Source organism: Pteronotus mesoamericanus, unplaced genomic scaffold (assembly GCF_021234165.1).
Source record: "Pteronotus mesoamericanus isolate MK-2021 breed Mesoamerican mustached bat unplaced genomic scaffold, CSHL_Meso_final contig_43, whole genome shotgun sequence".
Lineage (NCBI taxonomy): Eukaryota > Metazoa > Chordata > Mammalia > Chiroptera > Mormoopidae > Pteronotus > Pteronotus mesoamericanus.
In genome coordinates this window covers 2,465,844-2,493,397 of record NW_026555161.1, presented here as the reverse complement: position 1 = coordinate 2,493,397, position 27,554 = coordinate 2,465,844, and the positions used below count along the sequence as shown (strand labels likewise).

The 27,554-nt window shown below is 43.3% G+C and overlaps 1 protein-coding gene across 1 annotated transcript in view; it reads right to left on the bottom strand.

Moving 5' to 3' along the window:
• Nucleotides 1-27,554, bottom strand: part of FAT3 (FAT atypical cadherin 3) — a 629,111-nt gene that overhangs the window by 16,132 nt on the left and 585,425 nt on the right. Inside the window, exons 20-23 of the mRNA XM_054577438.1 lie at nucleotides 24,955-25,753; nucleotides 14,526-14,660; nucleotides 12,514-12,671; nucleotides 6,033-6,501 (exon numbers count right to left, since the gene is read on the bottom strand). Of these exons, the coding sequence (XP_054433413.1) occupies nucleotides 6,033-6,501; nucleotides 12,514-12,671; nucleotides 14,526-14,660; nucleotides 24,955-25,753 (1,561 nt within the window). The remainder of the gene's footprint in view (nucleotides 1-6,032; nucleotides 6,502-12,513; nucleotides 12,672-14,525; nucleotides 14,661-24,954; nucleotides 25,754-27,554) is intronic.

Genomic DNA, 27,554 nt, shown 5'->3' with positions numbered 1-27,554 from the left:
TAGGTTCTGCTCGCCAGCTTAGATGAACATCACTCTGATCAGATTTGGCTGCCTTGATAAGGAAACATCTGCCTGATGCACAAAGGTAGAAATAATGACAAATGTGCAACTGGCATGTGGGATCTGAACTCGGTATCAACCACTATGCTTGCTGGCTGAATTACAGATTTCATTTAGAAACTCCAAGAACTTGCAGGATTTTGAGAGGCAGCTGTGACTTGGTGGTGAGGCCCTGGATGCCAGTGTGTGTTCCGGCTGTTACCCAGCAGCCGAGTGCGATTGCAGCCGAGCTGCCTGATCTCTCAGAGCCCCTCGGTTTTTATCTGATAATTGAGCCTCACTAAGACCCATTTCATAGAGGATAATAAGGTTTCTGGATTCATCAACCACAATACAGCACACAAACATTAGGTGCTTTATTGTTGTAACTATTACAATTGCTATGGATTCTGAAGTTTCTGTGTTGCTATTAAATCAAACAATTGAAAGCTATGGGAGATTTTTACTCTTTTAGGCTGAAAGTTGGAAAATATTGAAACCTCTGGTCTGTGAGAATCTTAGTATGAGGAAACTAGAGGATGCATTATCGTCGAGATGCTGTCCCTACGTGGGATGAGCTCAGCCACAGACCCCGGTCTTCGGTCATTAGCCTACCATTTCCACTTGTAGTCTCTCTGACTTTTCTCTTTCACCAAGCAGGGTACACACATACCTTAAGACCTTCTAAAATAAAAGTCTTTGAAGGGTGACCTGTACATTTCCCTTGGAAATCTGGCTCACGTTTCATATATTGTGTATCGATTGGGTCAAGCCTTTAACATTGTCTTTGAGGATCTGGAAGCATTTAATGTGCTAACAACACTAAGCACACAATAAATCCCCACCTTCTGGTATGTTTTTTTGTGTCTGCGATATAACCTTACTGGGTTTTGAGTTTCTCTGTTTGTATCAATATTATATAATTTATGCTGTTACAATGAGCTTTTTCAGAAGTATTGAAAAAAAAAGTTTAACTCTATTTAAAAGCTATCTGGAAAAACATCCCCCCCACCCTGTGAGCTGTAAAGCTCAGTAAAATTGCAGTATATTCATTGGGAGCCTATTTTTTCCCTTCCCTGCTTTCTGTGCTCAGTGGGCTGACGGGCTGAACACATACAGGGGAACCCTGTTCAATCCCCTTACGCCAGTTGTGAGGGGAAGGAGGCCACACAGTTGAATCCATTGGTCACAGAAACAGCAATGAGACCCCAGAATTTAACAGAGAGCTTGGCACAAATCAGGCACTTGATTAAAGTTCAATAGACTGAATTTACCTAGACCATACAAGTTAGGGACACAAAATATGTTTTCAGTAAAATATCACCCATAGTAGCATGGATAGCTTTGTTGCTGAAAGCACTTCTATGCCCAACTATTTGTAACATCCAAGAACTTGTTGTTTTGTGCAACATGCTTAGAAGGGAGTATGTCGACACTGTTACTTTTATCTTTGAAGGGAAGCTCAGGGGCACTCCAGACTCTTGACTGTCTAGAAAAGAAAATTCAATCGTAATACGAAAACAACTATAAAAATGCAGGATAAGCTTCTGACATTCAAATTCTAAATGTCCTATGACTGCTTAGCTCTTCTGGAATTCACTAACTCACAGTCTTGCAAATACAGAGTTTACTGAGAGCTCCAAATACTAGTGGCTCTCAAACTCAGATGTGCACAATACCTTGGAGGCTTGTTAAAAATGGAGATCCCTGAATTCCACCAGGGCAGGTTCTGAGATTCTGACTTGTATGTTTGGGTTGCCCCCCCACCTCCAGACGTTTCGCTGAAAAAATTGTTCTTGGTAGGAAGTTCAGGAATTTGCAAATAGAATTCAGCGACCTAGCGGGAAGTCCCTCTGACCCGGAGAGCCAATCATGGAGGCAGGTAAGCAGATGCTCCTTCTCCCCTCACAGTCAAGCAGCTCTTCTATAGCAAAGTCTTATTTTAATCAGGTCCTCAGGTGACGCAGCTGTACCGCGGAGTTTTAGAACCATTATGTGCAATGTGTATACACACAAAAAAACTAGTTTTCTTAGGTCTCAGGGCAGTTAAGAGAAAGAAAGAAGAATCAGTATATCACCTAGGGATCTTGCTAAAATCACGATTTTGATGCGGTAGGTTTGGGGTGGGATCTTCGATGCGGCATGTCTAACATTCCCAGTGACATCAATGCTGCTGGTCCCTGGGACACACTTTGAGTTAACAGGTTAAGGGCATAGGCTGGATGGTTTCACACCCTTGGATCCACTGTACTAGCTGTGTGATGCCGGGAGAGCTATTCAACTTCTCTGGCCAGTTTTTTTTTATCTGCGAAATCAGGGTAGGGGAGAAGAATAGCATTGGCCCCAGGGTGCTGTTCTGAGAACTATGTCACAGTGCATAACCATTTATCACAGTGCCAAGCACATAGCAAGAAGCTAACAAACAGTAGCTTTTATCATTTAAAAATTTACCAACTTTTCATTTTAAGATTTAGACTTCTAGTCTCGTGCAAAGCAGTCTGAATGACTATTCTGTTTCGCCAAATTATAGTTTAGCCTCAACTAGGTTTTCCCGTAACGGGCTCAAGCTGAGCAGGGGGCAGCACGGAGGACCGAGGACTCCTTATTCCAATTGTGGGTGCTCACTGGGCTGCTCCCTGCCCACTAGGTCTGGGAATGTAGGGGTCAGAATGGGACCAGACCATTTCTTCTCCCACAGTGTTTGCTATTTCCAGTTCATGTTTATGAAATACATATAATTTGAAGCCTTTACCAAAAGAAAGCCTTTCCCGTGTGGTTGTTTTACAGAGTCATATTTACACTCTTATTACAAGTCAGTGTTCTGGGCTCTGACTCCTGTGGGGTCCCCATGGCTTGCTCCTGGGACAACCAGAGTCACAACACTGGTCAAACCTGCTGACCATGTCATTCTGAGCTAGCAGGCCTGGCCTCCTTGCCTTTCTGCCAAAGGTTTGATTGTGAGGGGTGTGGTTAAAGCGGAATCCTCCTTCTCTGAAAGAAAACGCTCCTTGCTGTGAGTTGCCTGCTTTAAAAACTCTGAATGTTTGAGAATAATGTGCTAGGGTAACCACAGTTTGAAAGTTGGCCTGTCACCAGGAGAGCCAATGGCCAATAATACTCCAGCATTCTTCAAGGTGCCAAGAGAATGATTATGCTAAATATGTTCCTGGAATGTGAGAGTAACACATGACACAGGGTTCCAACAAGTTAGATGTCCAAACAATTAAATTTCCATATCAACATTCTCCTGTGCATGAAGTCACATTTTAAGTACCTTACTTTCTCTAGCTCAGAGCTCCTCTTTGAATACTGCATGCGTTCCAGCCTTTGATCTGGGGGAGCACGACTCTCTCCCTGGGATTAGACACCCCTGGCAGCCAGCGGGAATTCTTCAAGGCATGGATATTCTTTCATTAATGACTCAGACTTATCGTTCTTTTTAATCTATCACTCATAACTAAGATGATTTTTATTTTAAATAACCTTATAATTAGCTACATAGTTTCATAGATATGAGTTAAAAAGCCAAATTGTTGGTTCTTTCTTCTTCGTTCCTGCCCCCTGCTATTTGGCACCCACTGAGGGAATTTGCACATAGGATACAGGGACCTGCCAAAATTACTCTAATATGAACAGATAGTGAGGGTGAGCAAATGGATTCTCTCGCCGCTTTTCTCAGAAGCCAAGGCCTTATCCCTAAAACCAGGAAGCAGGTACATGTCTCCTCACATATCAGAAGCGGAACCCCTCGCCTTTGACTCCTCAGGGAAGCAACAGAAGCTCTCCTCTTGGATTTCCTGGTGAGCGTCAAGGAGTTTGCTGGTCCTGGACTCAGTACTGCTGTGCAGAAGAGCCCTGGAGTGCCCCCTCTGCACCATGCCCTGGGGCTGCTCCCAGAAGAACCACTGGGCCCCCTCAATTAAACCGAGGTAGTAGGCTTGAGAGAAGTAAGCTGTGATGGTGGTGGTGAAGAAAGATACTTTCTTGGCTTTAGGAAAACATAAGCCTCCAGGTATAAAGGAGAGACTTGAACAGGTGAGACGCTGTATCATTTTGAAGAAAGAGCACCTGTTGTGGAATCCCAATCCCAGCCACTGGTGGGAGTGGGGAGCAGAGGGACAAAGAGGAGTATGAGTGCATGTAGGGTAGGTTGACCTTGACTGCTGAAGGCAAGTTGGGCCCCTGGGGAGGGGAAAGCAAGTTCTTTCGGCCGTGTGAAAAGTCTTTGACAGGTGGGTACTCAGTGCTGAATCTGGTTAAACCAAAAGGGGATTAGAAGTAGAGGAAAATTGCTGTTTTTGATGTGGGTTATAGTCATTTCACAAACATCCCTTCACTGAATACTTAGCTCAAGGATTTCATGGCAATTAAAAAAAATTACAATGCACCCTGAAGAGCAAGATCCCATCACCTTTTTCCTTAATACAGTGATTATTATTATTTTTAAAGATAACCCCTGCTGGAAGCTCACAGCTTTGCCAGAAGAAACAATGTCCTGCCATCGTTAAAAGTATGTTACAATTTGTGGCCGTGTACCTAGCATTTGACATGGAGTGGTGTTCTATTTCAACCCAATTTAATTACATGCTCCTTTTATATATTGTAGATGGCTCACACTAGCAGAATTGTTTTTGCCTGGTGAAAAACTGGCCATGACTTGTCATAATGGGCTGGTTTATAGAACCACTGAAGTATAGTTAGTGCCCATCGTTCGGGAATTATGGCACCATAACAACCCTTTATTTACATATACTGCTGAGATAGTAAAAACAGCAAATAGATTTCTTAAATCGAGACTGCAGAAATTTTCCCCCAGGGCACTTGGCCCTCATTGTGGCAGTAACATATGCAGGTCTAAATAACTTTGGTGTCTGTATTTCAGCAGTGCATCATTCGGCGGACAGTTTATAACATTCTAATAATAAAATGGACTCTAAATTTGGAGTTGGGCTTCACGAACATTAGATGGTAATGTGCACGGCAGAATCTCTAAGTGATTTGTGAGGAAGGTTTAAATTTGCTAATCACACTGCCACTGAGAGACTCCGAAAGGAGCTGCAGCAGAATCAGTGGTTGAGAGGCAGGGAGGTGGCAAAGGTGTCAACCAGGAGGGTGCCTGACCTACTGTATGTTAACACAACTGCATCTGAGTAAAGCCAGGGATTCTTTTATCTACAGACTCATAGGGCTTCAAAAATCTTGGCATTTTCCTCAAACAATAGAAACCCTCTTTGAGTTCTCCCACCCCTTTCTGTGGGGGAGGGGCACTCTGTTTTTTTCATTCTTTCATCTTCATGGTGTATCTTTGGGGAGAAAATGATTAAGGTAAAGCATTAAACCCTCATTGACTGTTTACTCCTCTGGAGATTTCATGTAAATTGCTGTCTTCTTATTCTTGACTTTCCACTCCTTTGTAGGGTTGTCACTAGACTTATCATTAATACACACATTTTAGAAGTATCTCCACTATATTTCTCTTCCTGAGGCAGTGGCTTCACTGCTCACCCCACCCCTTTAGCTTCCGGTAAATTTATATGTCTACGTAGGAAAGGATTATGTCATATGGTCTTCATAACTCAGGCTGCTATCAATCATTCTGCAGCCACATGCAGGTGACTCAAGAGGGCAAAAACTTAAAACGGGATCCGATTCCTGCAAGCTGCCAAAGCTTGGAAATGTGTGGGGTAGGCACAGGAGGGGGCAGCTGTGATAACATCTCTAGACTCCTGTAGTCACAGAGTCTATGGGTTGTCACAAATGGATGGGCTAAACTGGACACTCCTGTAATTAATTGCCAAGCTCTCAATCCCCACCCCCCCCCCCCCCCCCCCCGCCCCAGCCCAAAGAGATTAAGAAGCTTTGCCAGCATCTTGGCTGAATACTGATCTCTGGGAGAGCACTTCGGTTGGTTATGCAGGTGAGAGAGAGGTCTATTGCCCCCACCCCTCTCCTCCCCCTCCCCCTCCAGGGTGCCCAGGGCACAGAGCACTCACCCCCCGAGGGCAGGCCCGAGCAGCTGCCCCCGTGTTGGCAGGGGCTGCGCTCACACGCGTCGGGGTACAGCACGCAGCCCAGCTTCAGCTCGGTCAGGCCCACCACCTCGGCAAAGCTGCTGCGCTTGTTCTGCAGGGGCAGCTCGTTGCTGTTCAGCACCACCGAGTCCAGGCAGCCCTGGAAGCCGCTCAGCACTTGCGTGACCCGCGTGTCAGTCAGGCTGCGGATGTTATCCGCCTGCACCAGGGCCCCGAAGTAGATGGTACTCTCGGTGCTCAGTGTCTGGAAATAGAGGGGCGCCCTGCGCCGCTCCACGTAGCTGTCGTCCAGGGACAGGCTGGTGAAATTGCGGTTGAGCTCCAGGAAGACCGAGTGCCAGCTTCCGTCGTTGACTGCACGGCCGGAGATGCCCAAGAGTCCGGGGCCACTGCCGCAGTCCAGCTGGAACCAGAGCTTGCCATCGACGATCTGCGTGGGGAAAGACACCAAAGTGCTTTTTTAATATGCTTCTGGCAATACGTTCTTGTACACCCTGTTCCCTCCCAAATGGGGAAGGGGAAGGAAAGGGGAAAGGACAGGACTTCCAGGTCACTAAGAGCTAAGGAGATATAAATAGCATGTAAATTCACAGAAACTGCACTGAACCAGTCTTTCCAAAATGTTTGACTCGTGGTAGGCCCCTTAGGGACTATCACAGCCACACTCATTCTGACAAATAGGCTATATCTCTGTCTGTGTTTCAGTATGTCCCACAGGCAGCTCATTCTTAGGGACTCACTTCTGTCTCTGTGGCTCCATGGATTCCCTGGTGCCTTCTCTTTCTGCAGAAAGTTAATAGGCTCATGACACATAAATGAATACTATGCAAGAGGCAGACAGCCGTGTGAACCAGGCAGAGCTCTGGGAATTTAGGAATAAAGACTTGGATCAGGGCTTTGTCCTGTATCACCAAGGTCACCTGGAGAGAGTCACCTGGTTGGCCTGTCTGGGTTTGGGATCCCTTATCTGTAGAGCAGAGATAACCGCTGTGGCTTCTTTTATAAGGAGACTATGTCTGCTGTAGAGTGGTTGGCCACATCGTGCACAATTAGTGCTCTGTAATGCAATTGTATGGATGTGAAGACTGGAGACAAGTATTTATTTGCTTTTCAGAGAGCTTTCATGACTAATCTATGCTGTTGCCTTTGTCGCTTTTTTGGTTCAACAAAACGGACCAAATAGATATTGTAAATCATACCAGAATACTTGCTCAGTGACAACTCCTGGATAAATACCCATATTTTTATTTCAATGTGAGTAATAAAATGATCAAATGTGACTTTGGGGACTACCTTCTTCTGCATAGTCCATCTGCTGTTATGCTCTGTGGGTCCAAAATAGTGTCTCCAGTCTATCAAGGAAAATCTGGTGGTGAGGGTGCATTTCATGTAAGGTTTTATAAAAGGAAGTATTCAATTAATATATTCCTTGGTCCATTCTCCCCCTAACCCTACACTTCATCTCTTGGGATAATGACCAAGTTACAGATTTACCCAGGAGAGCTGATGTGGCCCTGAGGTACTCACATACATTGAAGCTCTGTAACTGAGAACCATAAAATTATCCCATACTAACACTGAGCACTGTTAAGTTTAACTTTCTTTTCCTGTTGAAAAAATAGCAGCAGCAACGCTACTGAATGTGTAGGAAGCCAGAGGCCTACATGATCCTCAGCTTTGTGAAAATAAAAGTCATTTGTATCTTCAAAATTCTAAGCCTTGTTTAGATGACAAACTAGAATGCTGATGCCAAAAGCTGCCTTGCAAAAAGTTACTTTGTGATTCCACAAGTTTATTATGCCACGGAGAGAAAAGAGCACTTTCATATGCTCTCACACTAGAAAATTATACTCTGATCATATTTCATTTTTCTCTGTCTTCAGAATAGGGTTTACCCAATTTTGAAGCATCTCTCTTTTAAGAGATCAAGACTTTTTCAAATCAGGGGGTAAGCTCTTTTAGCTGAAATTGGGGTGTACCTGAAACTGTAAGGAAAGTATATAGCAAATGATCTGAAATGATGTACCAGGCGAAGGGAAGGAGGCAATTTCTCCAATGAAATGCATAATTCAGAGAGTGTGGCCCTAATGTTACCAAATATTTAGGTCCTCGGGGTTGTTTCCAATCAATGATGTCCTTTCACTCAGATCTTCAGTGGCTTGGGGCTTGGGAGATAACACATCAGAACTGTAAGAAATCTTCTGGTAGGCTTTTGAGTAAAAACGTTTAAATTATGCCACAGAGTCTTACTGCTTCAGATCCGTGGTGTATGGCTGCAGGAAATGCACCATTATCATATGACTTGTAAGAGGGTTTACCATATATTCTTTGAAAAGGAGACTTTTAACAAACCTATTTTCCTGGCTGCCATTAATCACTATCTCACACACAGCAAGAGCTCAAAAAATACGTTTTGAATGCATGAATGAATAAATGATGATTCCAGCCCTCCAAATGTCTTCTTTTTATGAACACTTTCGTGGCTCCCAGCCTGTTTGCCTCTGTCTGAGGCCCAAATCGACTACTGAGCAGCCATCACTTCAGGCTGGTCACTGGGTCTCCCTGAGCCTCAGTTTCCTCACAGGCAAGACAAGGAGTCACCATATCTATGCACAGGGGAATGCAAATAAAAATATATGTATATTAAAATACTTTATTAACTTTTGGGTCTGTTACTATAACATGTTAACTTACTTCTCAGTGATATTCTTCTACAGACCCTTGGGACTCTGGAATCTTGTGGGAAGCTTCCCTGTTACACTTCTGACCTATGTCGGAAAGATCTGGATGCTCCAAGTGGCCGAATGAGCTTTCCCTGACCATCTCCCTTTGAGCCCTGAGACGATAACTAGCCATGTTTGACAGTCATCAAAACGAAGCACTATATCATCTGTAACTTTTCTCAAATATAAAATATGTGATATTTCCTTTGCCATAGTACTGGACTTAAAAGACTGGCACAGGGCAAAAGTTACTTGTATCTGGCAAATCTCTCCTGGTCGTCTGACATAGTTGCATTCTAGGTTTGAGGAGAGCCACAGAACCAGTCCCACCATTTTCATTCTTGCTCTGGCTGTCAGGAAACTCAGACTTACAGTTTGCGTTCAACTGAAATAGCGACCCTGGGTCTAGACTTCTAATGATGATATTCTGCCCTTCCCCACTTCATTGGTTGGCTCTTACTAGTCTGTCTTTATTTTAATGGTGCTTTGATTTTATTGCATTTGCATAATCATGGTAAGCCTCGAATATCTTTTGGAAGTAAACAGGGTATCAATGGTGAACAGATGAATGAGCACCTTTCCTGCTGCTTAGAGATAGCAGTGCTCCCTGTCCATAAGCATTTTCATTTCTTGAGTTCCCCATGCAATTCTTTAGCTGTCTTCAAGGGGTGCCCTCCACCCCACTGATTGTCTTAGGTACTTTTTAGAGAAGGCCTTCTAACTGGGAAAATATAAATAACCAAGAGTGCAATTTAAACAATGCATTTCAGCATAGTCACAGAACCAAAGTATAAACCACATACTGTACCTAAAGCCAATGAAATTAAATCTTGCATGAGGCTGAAAATCTTAAGCAAACAGATTCAAATCCCCTACGTGGCTATTCCTGGCGACTGTAGGAGAATATCTGCAATAGTTCAGTACAGCTGTGTCCTGCTTTGGGCAAACCGAACATATGAAAAGCAAACTCAGAGAACAGACAGATTGGGGGAGATTATTCACACCACAAAGGGACTAATGGAAAAGGCCCTTCAAACAGCAACAATACCTAGTTTATTAACATTCCATTTATAGAGAATCAGTTTACACAACTTTCAGAAACACGCTTGTTTCATGAAATAAAATCTACTCAGGAGCTAGGGCTGCCTAAAAGATTTAATTCTTCTTCTTTTCTGTCCTCAGGGATCTACACATTTTAGACATTTGCCAGTAAGGTGTCAAGTGACAAGCTCTATTTTAGGGTCAAGCCATTCAGGTCCAATATTTTTTTCTTCTCAGATTTACCACAGTATAAGAGATTTGCTAATAGACAGTATTTGTCTCAGAAAGATGCTCTGTGACCACCAGCCCTTTTAAAGGAGGAAAGAGCAAGGTCATCAACGCCCAGGCAGAACCCCTAGGAGCAGGTAGCTCTGAAAGGGCAGAGCATCTTCCAAGCAATTCTGCCAACCACTGCCACTCTGGGCTGTTTAGAAAGTCATCCACTGACTGAAGGCAGGGTGCCTTGGGGCCAGGAGAGAATAAAGACAGGACTTAGGTCTTTGATTTTGTTTTCTTTACACCATGAATATTTGATTTGAATTAATTGTTCTCTAAAATTGCACCTCCAGAGTGAGTGTTTTGAAAACACTGCTTTAGATCTCCGCTCAGGGCACAGAAAAAAATCAACCAATGAGATCTACTTGATTATTTCTGTGCTGGTGTCATGTTGTTTTAATTGCTGAGACTTTATAATGGTTTTAAAATTTTTAATATTTTATAATTAACTTTAACATTTAAAAAAATTAATAAAATCAATCTGCATTTAAAAAAGAAAGAAGGAAGGAAGGAAGAAGAAAGAAAGAAAGAAAGAAAGAAAGAAAGAAAGAAAGAAAGAAAGAAAGGAAGAAAGAAAAGAGAGAGATGGAACTCCTACCTTTTGCGACAACAGGAATGGAACTGGAGAATATTATGCTAAGTGAAATAAGCCAGTCGGTGAAAGACAAATACCATATGATCTCACCTTTAAGTGGAATCTATTCAACAAAATAAACTAACGAACAAAATTAACCACAGGCATGGAAACATGGAGCAGACTGAAAGTGACCAGAGGGGAAAGAGGACAATGATGGGAAGAAGGGGAAGGGACTAGACAAAGAACATGTATGAATGACTCATGGACATGGGACAACAGAGTGGGAACTGACTGTGGGAGAGGGGGATGGGGGTGGGATGGGTGGAGGGGGATAAAGGGGAAAAATTGAGACAACTGTAATAGAATAAACATCATTTAAAAATTAAAAAAGAATCAACCAATGAATGCATAAATGGAACAACAAATTGATGTTTCTCTCTCTCTCCTGCCTTTCCTCTCTCTTTAAAATCAATACATAAAAAATTTTAAAACACTACATTCCTTTTCAGAGCTGAAATCCTCTGAGTTGAATAAGGATAGTGGGAGATTTCTCACAAAAGTAGCCAACTTTTAAACCCCAATTCCCTTATCACTCCCTCTTGGCCACCAAGTAATACCTGGCAATACCAGAGTGGGTAAGCAAAAGTCTAAGCCATAGGGGAAGCCACTGGCATTCAATTCTCTCCCTCTAGGATTGAAGTCTGGGCACCTAGCTGATTTGGATATGACCTATCCAACAATCAAAGGACAGAAGCTAGGAAGGCACACCGTGATTCCAGTTGAACCTAGTGCTAGAATCCTAGGAAGGAAACATTGTCAGACATTTACACTTGGATGGACATTTCCTGCTGGACAGATTCTGTGTATTCTGCACGTTCTTACAATGGGCTGGTATGGCACCCTGGCAAGAACAGCATTGGATTAAGCACGTCTCCCTCCTTCTTATTTCTTCTCCTCACAATATTGGAGGGCTTGATCTGAGCTACAGACACCTAGACTGTGATTTTTGATACAACAACTTGTGATGGCAACACCAAGAGCTGGGAGAGCATGGGGATTAAGAGCCTGGAGTGAGAGAGGCCGGAGTGCGGGCCCCAGCCTTGCCACTTACTAGCACATGCACACCTTAGGTAAATTACTTAACCTCTCTGAGCCCTATCTGCTCCATCAAATGGGGATGATCACATATAACAAATCTATTGTATTAATTCTATAATCAAAATCAAATGATGCATGTAAAGTTTTTAGTATGATTTCTGTTGCTGTTTCATGAAGGTACCAAAAGCTCTGAGCTGAATACAAATGCCAGACATGCTCTAAAGGAAATCTGGTGGCCTTCGCAAGGTTTCTGAGGCTGGGATTTGTTTTAAAAATGGAGCTACTTGTGTCATGATGGGACATATGGGATCATCTATGCCCCAGATTTCCAACTTCAACCTGAGCAAGAACAGAAGTTGCTTTCAGAGGTCAGTGGAAATAGAAGCGTATACAGCCATTCTTTTTAAAGGACTACCCTTGCCATGGAATTGATTAGGAGATACATCCTAATGAACTGTTGAGTGATTATAGCTCAAAGGAGGCTGGCCCTTGAACCCACTCTAGAGAGAGATGCCCCAATCTGCCAACAGCCAGTTTTGAAACTGAATGTACAAAAGGAAACAGGGTATTGGCACAGTTCCCAGTCATGCTGCTGTTCCCTTTGCCCTAAAGTCTGCTTCTGGTCTTCTGACTTTAAAAGACAAAACAATTTCAGCAGTCCCCAACCCAAGAGCCAAAATACTAACATGAGAACTGACTGCAGGACAAGATAATCCACTTTAATTACCTTCAGAATTATGCACGGATTCGCTCTGGTGTACATTATAATTCCGTTGCTTTGCAGTGTTCGCAGACGCAGAGCTAGCTTAAAGTCCTCTTCTTTGCTGTTTTCAGAAAGCCGGTATTTAATGTAACTGTTTCCAGCAAAGCTGAGAGAAGTGTGCCCTGAAAAGACAGACCATGACGAGAAGACACATATGCTTTTAACTTCCAGAAATGAGCAGGGACACATGAAATCGCCCAACAACTACCAAGCAAGTTAATTAAAGACCATGAGAAGTTAATGAAGGCACTGAGGAGAAACAATTTTTGATTAAAAAATGATTCTCCATTTCAGGTTACACTCTAATTTCAAAGTGAAAAAATCTATTAACTAGTCAGATGCTAAAAAGATCTTCGTTGTTTAATGACAAGAGGAACTTGGTAAATTCTAAAACCTGAATTTTCTTAGTGTCACTAAAGTCCCAATTCCCACTTTCTAACATTAGTTCCATTAGAAGATAACCCATCACACCCACCCCCATCACTTAGGCACTTAAGCGAACTTTCAATTCCATGGAAAAAAGGAAAGACACAGCCATTTTCAAAGAATATCCATATTCCCCACATATCCTAAGGCCAAGTAGCCAAGTCATGACATTTGCAGTGATGCTAACAGAGGTAACTGATATAAAGGAATTCTATGTCTTGTGCAGTCACAACTCTCTTTTCTGACTCTTAATTTCAAGGCTTCTCTTCCCAGAATTTTTAGCTTTACTCACATCGCCCTCTCTTTTCACTGTCTCCAACTTTATGTTTTAACAACCAAAGTAATGGTTGAAAAGCTGTCTTGCTGGGGTGAAAGGTGGAAAGTTTGGAAATATACCAAATGGACGATAATTGTGGAGAATCAAAAGTTTTCTGTGTAGAAAGGACAAGGGAAATGGGCAGAAAGTGACATCTGAAGTTAGGAGGCTTGGCTTTATTGTCACCCAACATACACACCTGCTGTGTGCACAGTGTGTGTGTTGGGGTGGGAACAGCATAAATATCTTTTAAGTATAAGCCTTAGATGACTTCAAAAGCAAATATGCTGGTGACCCCTTCACTTAACGGGCAGCTCTGTTCTTGAAATCATCTATGAAAGAGCTTTGGCCCTATTTTTAAGATCAGTGCTTCTCTTTGCAAAGGCTGAATTTCTAGAACCCAATGCTCAGCAAGGTGCCTTGCGCACACTAGGCATGATCATTTTTTATTTCCACTACTGTTACTATTATAATCATTACTCAAATAGTTTTTGGATTCCAGAGTTGGTATCAGTGTACCTATATTTTACATATATCCTCTACCAAAAAGAGGGTTCTATTGGTACCAGAAATGAAAAATACTCTAAGAAAAAAAGTGGTAGAGAATATATAAATCAAATGAAGTACTGAAACTGAGTGAAGATCAGAAATAGAGGAGGATCATTTGGATTGAGATAACATAAGCACTACTTTTCTTTCTTTCTTTAAAGACACAGAGGTGAGCACTTGGAGTTTGGGGAAGATGCAGTTAGTTAGACATCTCCAGTGGAGAATCTGCTTACTTGGTGCTCTAGGCTGGGCTTACCCTGTGGAAGACCAACTGGACTGGCTCAGTTCTACCTTCTGTTGGTCTCTGTTTGAGGCTATGGGCCTGTGCAGCCCTTTGAACATCAAAGGTCATGCCACATATATTCCAACTCCTTTGCCTAACCAACAGCCTTCTATGTGCCATAATTTCACATCCTCATCCACACAACATGATTGAAAACACATGTTGTGGTCTCCCCATTATATCAGGAGTCTACAGTCACCGCATGTGTCCTTAGCACAGGCTGCAGTTGCAATAAATGCCAAGTACTTCAGAGAGCGGACGTCAGCTATGGTCCATTATGAAGGTCAATGTTGCCTGCAGACAGATAGGTCTTCTGGAAAGGCTAGGGCAGTGTAATTTACTCAAGGGCAAGTGTTTCAGGAATGTGAATTTAGACCCTCATCATTCCAACCCACTCTTCACCTGAGCACTCTCCAAGCTTCCCTGGTGGACACTGGCAGAGGAACGGTCTCCTGCTGGCTTCGTAACCAACACACTGCATGTCCCCCGGACACGGCTTCTCCATGCAAGGATCGTTGGACCCCGGGCACAGTCCCCCTGTGACAAAGGGAGAACATATATGATCAATACAAAAGGAATCACTCTACACCCCAGGGAGCACAGAAATGGTTCAAGAGCTGGACTCTACAGGTTCTGAGCTGAGAGACAAGGTGAAGAGGCTGCCTAGAAGCAGGAGCACCTGAATGGGCTTCACCTAGCGTAGGTGCCCATCAAACATTTTTGCATCTGCTGGAAGCTCATTGCCAGACTCAACTAGGTTGGGTGCAAAGAGTAAATGGGGCTCCTCCTTTGAGGCTAAAATGTGCTAAGGTTGTGAGTGATTCAGCTTCAGCTGAAAAAAATTCACACCACACAAGTCCTGGTAGTAGTTCTTGGAGTGGGATTCCTGCATACTGGCGGCCATTTAAATGCATCACTTGAGTTTAGATTTTTTTCCTACATCCACGTCCTGCTCAGGGGAAAACAGGGAGTAGACATCAGAAGATGTCAGCTGTTGTTCTCAGAAGAGGTGGGGGAAGACTTTTCTAAAGTATCATAAAACTAATTCTAAATTGTGAAAGTACAACTCATATTGTTTCCTAATCCCTTCTGCTACATGCTATTGTATCAATTAGCTGTAAACGTGCCCTACCAGCTATCAAAAATAGTAGAATTATCCTTGGCAAAGGAAGGCTTCCTTTCTACTTGTTCGATGTCCACAGCATAGTGAGATGAAAGGTTAATCCGAAATCCTGGAAAGCAGATTAACTGATGAAGGCAGAATGCAGGCCCCAAGTGAGTCATTTCAGAGCTGTGGCGACGGCAAATGTGGGTCCACTGAAGGACATGCTCTTTTCACAGGCTTTGGGTAATTCAAACGTAATTAAGCCACTTTCAAGCTGGTGAGAGTTAAAGTGGTAAAAGGTCTACAGAAAAGGAGACACATTGAAAATAACCCACAACTAGGTTAGCAGTGGCCGTAAGGCACGGCCCTCCTTTGGGAACCCAGAACCAGGCTGAACTTCAGCAGCTTCTTTCCTCAGCAAGATCTGGGCTGTTTTCATACTGCTTTCCATCCAAGCTCTTTCCTCATCATTAAGCATATTGTCCCATTGTATGTACAGTCATTTCTTTGTCCAGGAGGAAGCAAAAACTTAAAGCTAACTACACATAAACATTTTAAAAACTGTAATCCTTGAGAAGAGCAATATAAGTAGCAGCAGCGAACTCAGAATCCATAAATCTCATTTTCCACTGGTTTAGAGCTCAGCCAAAAATGATACTCTTGGCAATAGTCCAGCTTACAAAGTCTTAGAAGATGAAGGGATTTTTAACTGAAAATTTAGAACCTTCTCTGCAAATGGTACTAAAAATGCGCAATTGTCCTGAAATCCATCTTCCCATTTTTGTTCCAAGAAATCTTTATTCCTGCCACATATTTATCAATATTTATGGAACTTTAAAAAAAGCTGTTCAACCACCTTTTATCATCTGTTTCATAAGGCTTTTTTGATAACCAGTTTTAAAATAACTTTTGGTGCATTCATTCAACAAATAATTTTTCAGGGCCAATGAGGCAACAGGCCTGGACAGTGAAGATGGAAGGAAATGATCCTGCCTCTTCCTCCCTGCAGGCAACAACACGCAAAAACATGATCACAACATGATAAGAAGACTGCTTTTACAGAGATATGCGAGTGAATGGAAGCACCAGAGAAAGAAAAATGGTGTTTCCTGGGAGGATGTCATAAGCCTTGTGTAGGAAGGGAGTATTTTAAACTCGGGCTTGAAGGATGAGATCCTTTGAGTAACGAGAAACTGTGTTTTGCGGGAAAGAACCAAGCACACTGGTTCAACTGTATTCATGCGTTTTGTATTTATTCATGGTGAGTTCACAACTCTACCAGCTGGCTCTTTGCTGTCTCCATGAGTGGCTTCCTTTCAGTTTCTGATGGCCTGCACACTTCCAGGTTGCTCCTAAATGTTGACTCATTAGTATATGCTCAAAAAGTGCAAAAGGAATCCAGTGCTAAGTTCTGTCTCATGGAGGGGGCAATAAGCATGAATAAATAAAAAATGCATCACATTTAACTTGGGATTACCTGGACATTTTTTTCCAACTGGACACAGAAACAGTAATTTATGTATTTCAGAAATCAGTGGTTGGGTAAGTCCCATCCCCTGGACAGGCCTCTTTCCACGTCCTAGACAGCCCAATGACATCCCTTCCATAAACTTCTACATTTCTGAGATACAGCTGTATCTAATTCATTCATAATCTTTTCTGCTCTAACACGATGGCCACAGTGTTAAGAAACTTTGCATTATCAAAAAATGCAGTTTAAAAGCCACCATTTCAAAGGAAAAAGAGGGCTAGATAATTTTAGATCCATGATAGCAAAGCTATTTTTTTCCTATAGGAATTGTGGTCACTGTTTAAAAAATACTTATAAGTGCATATAACAAAAACTAAACACTGTATTTCAAAATAAATGTAGATTCGGGTACTTCTCCCTTTTATTCACAAGTTTTGACCTTTTCTTTTACCATCAGTCCTGCCCTGGTAAGGAGCACAGGGTTTTTCACTTTATCACCCACATGGCTTACATTGGGGTAAAGCACCAGGCCACTGAGACTTACAACCGAAGTTCAAACTCAGCTCTTTTTCTTCTTTTTTCTTTGTGGCATAACCATAGAACCCATATAATTAAATACAGTAAATTAATGAATTACGTTAGAGCCAATTCCTATTGTGGACATTCTAGCTGGAGAATATATAAAAACATATTAATATAAATATTTTGACACGTGCATTCTAAAATTAATAATGTTAGATATATAATAATGTTTATTTCTATTTATTCTAGCAATTGACTCTGATAAGTTATTTTTCTTTCTTTCTTTAAAAAAAAGGGTTTTTTTGTTTTGTTTTTTTTTTTGTTTTTTTAAGGTAAAGGGGGTCAGTTCTTGGCAAGGGATCTATCTCCAGATGCTTTCAAAATCCTCAGGACCTGTCCCCAGTCTCAGCTGAGATGGGAGGAGCCATAAGCATTTGGTCTCCAGCTGCAGCTGTCAGTTTGCTCTGCTCACAGCCCACGCTCTCGTAGTTTAAGGAAGTATGAAGGCAGGTTAGAGTCTGGAAGTCCGTGTAAATGTAAAGGACTTTCTAGATGGGGCAGGTGTGAGCATGTGCCTAAAATGCAATCTATTCTCAGTAGAGAAAGACTTCTAGTTACTGACAAACAGGTTTCCCAAAACTAAATAGTTTATTTATGCAGTGTTGTAATTCTCCCCTCCCCACGGACTGTGGTAAGAAATGAGGGTCTTCCTGAAATATACATTGCCAGAAGGACTTGATCGTTGAATGTCAACTCTGAACAATGTCATGTGTCCCTCAACCTCAGATGTACCCAGGTCTGGGTCCTGGAGACAGATGCCTAGAGATACTGACTATCTTTCTGGGCAAAGGCTCAAATTCTCTGGCAACATAAAATCCAGTGTACTTTTAATGGTTGCTGAGGGGTTAACCTTGTTTTTGGAAATCGTGTTTCTGTCATCCCCTTGGCAGGCAAGTGTGTACACCTACCACTGCAGAGAGCCTTACAGGCCCTCTTTTTGGGGGCAGAAAGGGCCTCATCAGCTTTCAAGTAACAGTGAGGAGACAAGAGTGTCAGCTCCTGTTGGCTTCTGAGAGGAAGTCAGCTTATTAACTATCATTAAATAACCCAGGTTTAATTAGCTTGTGCTGTGATCAGTGACAGCTTAGGGGGGTGGGAGCTCTAGACCTACACGCTCTGCATCTCCAGGCACCCATCAATTTTGTTCCAGGATGAGCATGAAGGGAGAAAGGTCCTACTTTATCAAACCAACTGACGCCATTTGTTGCAGGTCAGGGCAGACAGAAGGAGCAGACATTTTTAGCAACTGTCAGAACATAAAGCAGGCAGAGAAAGCTCCGTCCTCCATTCCCAGGTCCCCTCTGGAAGGCGGGGTAGTGTAATAGAAAATGGTGCTGCGCTGACAAGCAGCAGACCTGGATTTTGGCCCTGACTACATACTCAGCTTATTTACTGTATGGCTCTGAAAAAGTCTCTGGGTCTCAATTACTTTTTCTGAAAAGCGAGGATAATGATTCTTCATAGAGTTGTAAGCATTAAGTAGGCCAATGTATGTGAAAGCAACTTGCAAAGAAAAAAAAATTACGGTAGAAACAAATTGTTTCAAGGTCCCCAAACTGGGGACACTAGCCTGAATCAAGAACACGGCAAAGACCTGGACTCTGGTGTAATCTTTTTCTTGCTGTCCTTTTTGGGTCCAATTCATGATTTGTAAATTGACAGACATTACAAAATACCGGGTGCATGAGAGGTACAAAATAAAACCTGGAGATTTTTACTAACCAGTGTCACAGGCTACGTGCAGCCATGGCACCCCCTTTACCACCTTGCAGCTCTTCTTCTCCTGCAATCTCTCCGTGAGGAGAAACGTCTACACAATGTAGCCATTCTCCAAAAGGTTTTTCATCCTCTGAAGTTTGGCTTAGACAGAAATTTAGGTCACTCTCTACCGAGTTAACAGCATACAATTCATTTCAGCAGAAGCTTCAGAGCTTTGGAAAAGGCAGGGAGGAGGAAAGTAATCCTCTCGAGGTTTTAGGAGGTTCTCGCTATCATACATAATGACTCTCTTCTCTTCCTCTCCCCAGCATTCCTACAGCCCTTAGGATTAACTCAATGCATTTAGCTAACAAATCAATATCTAGCTGTGATTATTACAGCTACCACTTTGAGCTGATTCAACCTCTTGATTTATGTCTCTGCCTAATTATACTGAGAATGCAATAACTAAATGGTAAACACCTTGAATTCACATGCTTTGCCAAGGTGTTCTGTCTTGGCAAATGCCACAGAAGTCAGTAATCTTCCCTCTCAATTCCTGGCCTGCATGAAATTTTAAAACACCTTCTCCTAAGGTCTCTTGGCTTTGAAAATGGCCTCTTGTGGTTCCCCCAGAAACACAGAATCATCTGTGATGGTGTCTTTTTGGCTCAGTTCCATCTTCTGGATGACTTTTCTAAAGGTTAAGTGTCCGTTCATTAACGATAACCTCTCTGGGGCAGTTGCATGTGAACTCAATATATGAGGGAATATCCACATGCTGAGAAGCTCCACTGGGGCGGACACCTCCAAACCTCTCCTGGCACTTTGGAACTCGTGTGCTGGAGATGAGGGATCTACAGAGACATATATGTTATGAATGAAGAATGGACACCTTCTAGAATTAAGGAGAAACCTGGTGAAGATTCAGAGACAATACTGGAGGCTACTCAAAACCGCTGGGGTCAGGACTGCTGGTTCTCTTCTAAGAATTAGCGTTACCAATCCCCAGCCCAAGAGCAAACGCAATCGCAGGTTTTTCTTTGCTTTTTAAAAAAGCACAAGGCTAACTTTTACCTGTCTTACTGCCTCAAAGAAGCCTTCATCATTTTATTTTATTGTGCTTATTAGGAGCATGTTGCCATGGCTGCCTACCTATCACAGGCTGTTTACCTGTCCTGCCACATTCCTCCCAGGACCGTCCTTACTCCTCACCATCCAGTCAGGCTGAGCTCCTTGTTGTCTGTCCACTGCTGGTTCATGCTCCATAAGGATGGGGAACATATCAGTCTCATTCACCATGTATCTCTCCAGCACCCTGACCAGGGTCTGGCATAATATTCAGTTCAATGCAGAGTGAATGAGCAAAGGAAAAGGGGCCCAAATACCTGGACCTTTCTCTTCACTGCTCCTTAAAATTCATTCCCTGTCTGGCAAAGACCCAATAGGACCAGCTGCATTGCTTCCAATGCCTCTCATGGACTTCTCTAATAGGAGTGAGGACACCTCCTTTATGTCTCTTCTGTGCCCCACTTATGATACTTTATAGCTCCTATTTGTTTAAGGAACTTCTGCTGTTTGTTGAGGAAAAGCTGGTGCAAGAGCTCACAATAACTACTCTTAGATATCTGGATGGCAGCTTGCAGAGGAGGAGTTAGGTGAGATTCTGTGTGGCTCTAAAAGATGGAGTTGGGTGACATTACAAAGAGGTGGACTTTGGTGCTCTGTAAGGGAGAAGTTGTCTCAGGCCTATCTTGTGAGGTAGTGAGCCCCAGGCATGGTATTCAAATGCTGGCTGAATTACTGTGCCAGGAGTAATGTAGACAGGATGTCTACAGTAGTTCGGAGTTTGGATTAGGTCACTTTCAAGTTCTTTCTAAATCTGTGGAGAGGCAGTAAGGCAGTAGGTACAGTGGGAAAGGCTGCCAGCTGTGAATGCTTGCTCAGCCACTTACTAGCTCGGAGACCTTAACATTTCCAAGTTTTAGTTTCCTAAACTTTTGAAGAAAGTTAATGATACATGCCCTTTCAGGTTATTGTGAGGGTTAAATGCAACTATATATGCGAATGTTCAAAAAACAGGACTGTGACTGGTCATGGCTTAATAAATGTTAGTTGTTATGTTTGTCCCTGCCTTCATCCGTGCACTGAATTGCACTGTTTCTCACCTCCATTCTTTTGCTCTAATGCTCCTTTGGCAGGAACCCTCCCTTTCCATGTCTTGCCTAATCCTAGGCACCCTGTCAGACCTAGCTCAGGTGGTGTCACCCCCAGCAACGGGCTTCAGTGCTCATCCTATCTCCCCAAGCAAACTTTTACGACAGTGCCATAGCCTATGGTTGTAGTTGTGACTGCTGCTGTGTCACCTCCTCCTGGTGCGGAGCATCACCCAAACACTCCATTCATTTGATTTGGAGCTCCGGGTTCCATATCTGAACCAGGAATCGACAAATTGGGCTTCTACTTCCAGCATCAGTCATAAATGTACTGGTCTTAAACTCTGATGGTGTCATGGGGTGTTCATTCTCCTGGACAAATGTCTCCTTTTTGATATATTTCTGTATCAGGCTTTTAAAAAATCAGTGAAAAATTTCCAAAATAGATAACCAGCCCAGCCCCATGGACTGCCCCTGTGGGAGCTCAGGGGTGTCTATCATTCCTATTTGCTAAAGCCAGTGTCAGGTTTTCTCAGCCAAGTGCCAATGTTTATAGAACACCTGAAGTTTGTGAGGCACAGTCTCGTGGCATCAGAACTTTGTATCTCTTGAACTTCTGTTCAAAGTGATGCTTGATGGTGGTTGGAATTTAATGAACCTATTTGGCACTAAAATTCAAGTTTGCTCTCATTTTTTTGAGCAACTTGGCATTTTGGTTCAAGAGGCTAATGATGTTAATTGGACACAAAAAATCTGCATGAGTAAAAGAAGTTACTAGAGGGATAAATATCAAAGGATAAATTTGTGCAAATCTGTACAAATATCACTATACATCCCTTAGCATACTAATTGTTCCACCACAGGGTAGGAAAATCCATTGAATGAATCTGCCAATCTTCCAGGGTAAACCAATGCTAGCTGTGTGCATGTGTGTGTGTTGAGGGGAGGGGCATTTACTGAATTCAATTACATTTCCCTTCCAATAAATGCAAAGATGCTTAAAATGCCTAATACTTTCCATAATAGTTCTTCACTGTATTTTTATCTAAGAGGGCACTTTACAAGAAGTGAGAGAGCTATTACTATTACATCTAAAAGCTTGCCCCCTGAACCTGGAGGAAATTTTTTCTACTTTATCTTGCTGTGAGATTTCTCAAAGTTTGATTTTCTGACCGCTAGTATTAGAATCACCCAGGCGACATATACAGATTCTAGGCTCCACAGGGAACTTCCTGTTACATGAGGGTGGGCCTCAGCAATGGGCATTTCTAGGAAGCCCCATGCACACCACAGTCTGAGAGACCCTCTGCCATCCTGAGATGGTTACTGTGAGTCTGGAGATAAGTCTGCTGGGAAAAACAGGGTTACGTGAGTATCCCTACAGAGTACGTAGCACTGGGGTTATGACTCACATAAAAAATGGAAGTCTCTTAAGATGCAGATAATAAAACAGGGGCCCTAAATTACCTTTATTGAATCAGCATGCCACCCTCACCAGCTGTACAGCCCTGGGCAAGGCACAGAGCTATCACATTCATAAAACAGAACTTACCATATATCACCTGCTAAGACAAGACTGGGCCAGATGACCCTTTGGGGTGCTTTCCCCATTAAAATCCAGTGTTTTATTTTATAGCTTAATTGTAAGAGTGACTTGAGGGTGAGAAGAGGCTCCGAGGTGGACCCTAGTCTGCACAGAGCTCCCATTGAGGAAATGTTTGCTTTTCAAACCAAAGCCTCCTCGTGAGATGTCTGGGCACTGAATCACAAAACAATCCAGCATTCTGCAGTTACTGGGAGTAGAAAGATTTGTGGGGACTGAAGAACAGGAGTTCTGGGCAAGGACACGGCCTTGAAACTTACTGCATTTAAAACATTAGTGTCTCATGTAAAATGCAGAGCAAGCCCCCTTCTCGCCAACAAAGGTCAACCCCTCTAAATCCCTCCTATAAAGAAATTCTGCTAAGTCTGCCCTCGCCCTGTCTCTTCTTGATGAACTCACACTCATCCCTCGAGGCCCAGCCCCTAGGTGATCTCTGGTACATAAATATCACAGAAAGCTTTCCTCTGCCCACAGTTGAGACTTTGTCCTTTCTATTCCCTAACATTGATTAGAACACTTTTATTGTCAACAGGTACTTGCAAGCTGACTGCACGATAGCCAGCTCCTGAAGGCAGGGACTGTGCTTTTTTCACTTTGACTCTTCAGTGCCTAGGACATTGCTGCCGCCACTGATTTTTGCTGAATGAAACAAGTTTTCAGAGCAAAAGGATTAATTAGCTGGTTTGGTTTCTCCTGAAGGGTCTGCCCTGTCCTGTGGTGAATGCCTTTTGAACCTTGCTTTGAAGCACTGAACCAAGGCCCTAGCAGAGCTTTGGTGCATAAATCAGTTTGCCTACAGAAGAAATCTAGGTAAGGCCCAGACAGCTGGCATTCCTAAATCCTGCATGTTGGTGGCATCTGCCAGAAAGGCATTGCACCTAGTGTGCATGCTTTGAGTTATTCTGGAACTAATTTACATCTTCAACAGGTCAGACATCACTCCTGTACCTGATGAAAACACAAACAGAATTCACTTGGTACAGCTAGAACTCGTCTGGGCTGCTTGGAGGCTGTCAAAATGTCTCTTAAAGGGAACTATGATCCCTGTAGTCTTTCTCTGATGAGGTTATTTTCCAAACTGCAACCAAGAACCTCCTCCAAGGGACGAGGCCATGGGCCCTGCCTGTCCCTAATTACCTATGGGGATGTTTTACAAATGGCCTTTCTTCTGGCTACAGTCCTTTTGGGCTAAGTTCACACTGGCTAGAAAGGCTCTGGGTGCAATTTTCTTAGAAGAGGGCAGTGAATTTATGGCTTCACATGTCAAAGAGAGGAAAGGAGGGAGGGAGCAATGCTTCTCGCTGACCATGGTGGGCTCGTCACTCTGTGAAGTTATGGCCTCTGACCAGGGAAGGTCAAGGTTCAGTGGCTCTAGTTACATCAACAAACATGAAGCATTCCGTCTCTGCTGCTCTGAGGGCTGAATCCATCCCTTCACTATGCCCCCAGACATCTGGCCCCTGTTTTTCACTGAAGCAAATCTAACTGACTTGCCCTCTGCAATAGCTTCCTAACTTGTTTCCCTGCCTCTGACCTGGCCTGGTCTAATCCATCCCCTTCTACAGCCAGCATGCTCTTTGTGAAAGATGGAGCCAGTCCTGTCACCTCTTCTTTCACCTCAGCCAATGGTTCCCTTTGCCCCAGGATCATTTCTAAAATCTTCATCCTGGCTAACCCTTGTGTGGTCCTCGGCTTGCTTACAAGTCTCATTTGTCATCACTCCTGGCTGCTTCCAGTGACAGGAAATCTCTTTCAATCCCCTCAGTGCAGGTTCCTTTCTTGCCCTTAAGCCTTCCTCATACCAGGTACCCATCTACCTGGAATGCTCTCTTTCCCCTGCCTGCCTTCACATGTCTAATTCCTCCTTGCACTTTGTCTCAGCCTAGAGAGACTCCCTTTAGGAAATCTTCCCTCTGGACTGGGTCCTCTTGAAGGACTTTGTACTTGTCCTAACAATACTTACTGCATGTGCTCCAGCTAGCCTGTTTGTTTATCTGTGCTGTTCATAAGCTGTATGCTCTATGGGAGCGGGGGATGAGCTTGTCTTGTTACCCTAACAGCCCCAGAATCTCTCACAGTTGATAGACACATAATAGGTAGTCAGTAAATATTTTGTTGAATGAGTGAATGGACAAATGCACGTTTACCAGGAATGGTAACCCAGTCTACACAAATCTCACAAGGTGAGGTGGAAGGGCACTCTAAACCACACTCACCATTACAGGTGCACCGCACATTCCTGTAGAAACGCGGACACACAAAGCTGATGCGAGCTGTGCTATAGGTCATGAGCGCGTGGGAATCCAGCGACAGGCCCTGCTCACAATGCTGCTCCTGACAGTCCAGCCCAGAGCAGTTCTTCTCCAGGATAGCGGAGATGCGCATGACATTCTCCAGATGTCTCCTGGCATTGGACAGCTTCTGGATCAGGTAGGCCGGCTTGTAGAACTCACTGCTGTGCATTTCCACTGCAAACAGCATGTCCAGCTGGTTGGTGCCCACTACGGGCTGGATGCTGATGATGTGCAGGGTGTCCTGCTTCTGGGTGAGGACCACGTTCCGCAGGGTGCGCCGGAACCCATGCATGTGCAGCCCCACAAAGTCCTCAGGGGACACGTTCTCAAAGCGGATGGTGACGGTGTTCTGCAGCATCTCATGCACCAGCTGCTCCACATGCACGACCACATCAATGGGTACCTGGAAGCGACCATCACTCACCGACACATTCAGGACATACTTGCCACCATCCAGACCCCCCAGGGCGATGATTTTCCCATCATGACTGTTCACTTTGAACAAGCTTTTTTGCTCCGATTTCAGGGCAAACGTGAGCACGTCATACATGTCTTGATCTGTGGCGTGGATCTTCCCAATGACTCCACCAGGAAAGTCATCCTCCATGGTGACAATGAAAATTTCCAGAGGGATGGCCGTGGGCTTGTGGATACTTTCCTCAATGACCCGTATGCGGATGTAAGAGTGAGAAACTTGCTGGGGTTTGCCTGAGTCTTTTGCCTGAAATAATCAAGAGGCAGAAAGGCAAGGAACTAAGAAAAAAAATCATAATCATTTAAAAAAACAACAAAACTCAGAGGACATCTGCTCCTTTTACAACATTCACTTCTTCCTTTATCCCCTGCCACTAGTCTGAAAAATGCTGAAGATGTGCATTTAAGTAAGAGGAGTGATTTATCACCTTCAGTCCCCATCTGTACACTTTGCTATAGACAATGACATGTATCAACACAATAGAGCCTGCGGGGGGGGGGGGGAGCAGTGATAGAGGCTAGAGGGTGCTATGAGATCCAACCTGCCTGAAACAAACTGGTCTTATTCTCATTTTGCACAGAACTAGCATTCTCTCTTGAAGAAAAAAAATTAATTTTTATGTGTTGATTTTAGAGAGAGTGAGGAGCAGGGAGAGAGAGAGACATTCATTTCTTATTCCACTTATTTATGCATTCATTGGTTAATTCTTGCAAGTGCACTGACCGGGGATCAAATGCACAACCTTAATATATCAGGAAGACACTTTAACCAACTGAGCTACCAGGCTAGCATGGAAGGAAAATTTTTGTTTTCTTCAAATTTTTTCCTTTTGATTGGACAAGATGGCATCTTCCCACATACTTAAGAAGCAACATTAAGTGGAAATTACGCAAAGTTAAAGTTTAGAATAAAAAATGGTACACTGAAGGAAAAAAGTAAGTAGCCTGAATAAAACCATTTTAGTCTTCTTTCTCTATATCAGAATTGATGGAACAACAAATCTGACAACAGATCTTGACTGAGCACCAGCCACGTGTAACATGAACATAGTTGGTGTTGTAGGGCTTCAGTGAAGGGCACTCTCCCACAGGCTAGATCCTGGGGCGGGCGTCTGAGGATGCAGGGCTGAAGTGGACCTGGGGAGATGTGTACTTGTGTGTGGAAGGCAGGGTAAAAGCAGAGGCTTGAGCATCCCACAGACTTGATTTCAAATCTTGATCCTGCAGCTCCCTAATGCCTGGCTTTGAGTAAGTTACTTACTCTCTCTGAGCTTCAATTCCTGTATCTTTAATATGAGTAAAATGGTATTTGATTCAAAGGATTCTCATTTGGCAAGGATTAAGAGACATTGTAATTGCAAAATGGTTAGCACAGGCCTGACCCACAGAAGTACTTATTATATGAAAGTTAATGTGATTGTTGTTATTTTTATTATTATCCTCACCACATGCTTTATTTGATGGTCAATGTGAACCAGAGATGCCAACATGGAAAATCCATATGGAAAAGGATATGTTTAACAAATTAGGTTGAACTTGAAGTCAAACTGTGGAGGGTCTCAAAGGACAGTGATGAGTTTGGACGGTATAAGCCAGATGTTGTCCACTCAAAAGTCAGAGGCCAGAAAGATGACACAAAGACATGAAGCAGCTGGGTATAAAGTGATAGACTAGTAGGCTTGTGGCCTGAGAAGGACTGAGAGTCATGTCTGCCTAAAGACCCTGAAATTCAGAATCTGAAAGGGTCTGTGCCAGAATTTAGCCCATAGGCCACACATTTCCAGGCACTAGGAAGCCACAGATGGTTTTAGTTTAGGGCAGGGGTTGACACATCTTTTCCATGAAGGGCAAGGTAAGAAACAGTAGTTTAGGTTTTGGGGGTTATATGATCTTTATCAACTACTCAGCTAGGAGTCCAGCACACAGGCAGCCACAGAGCATATATAAATGAATGAGCGAGGCTGTGTTCCAATAAAACTTTATTTATAAAAACAGGCCAAAGGCATGATGTAATCTAGGGGCTTTCATGTGCTGACCCCTGGTTTAGG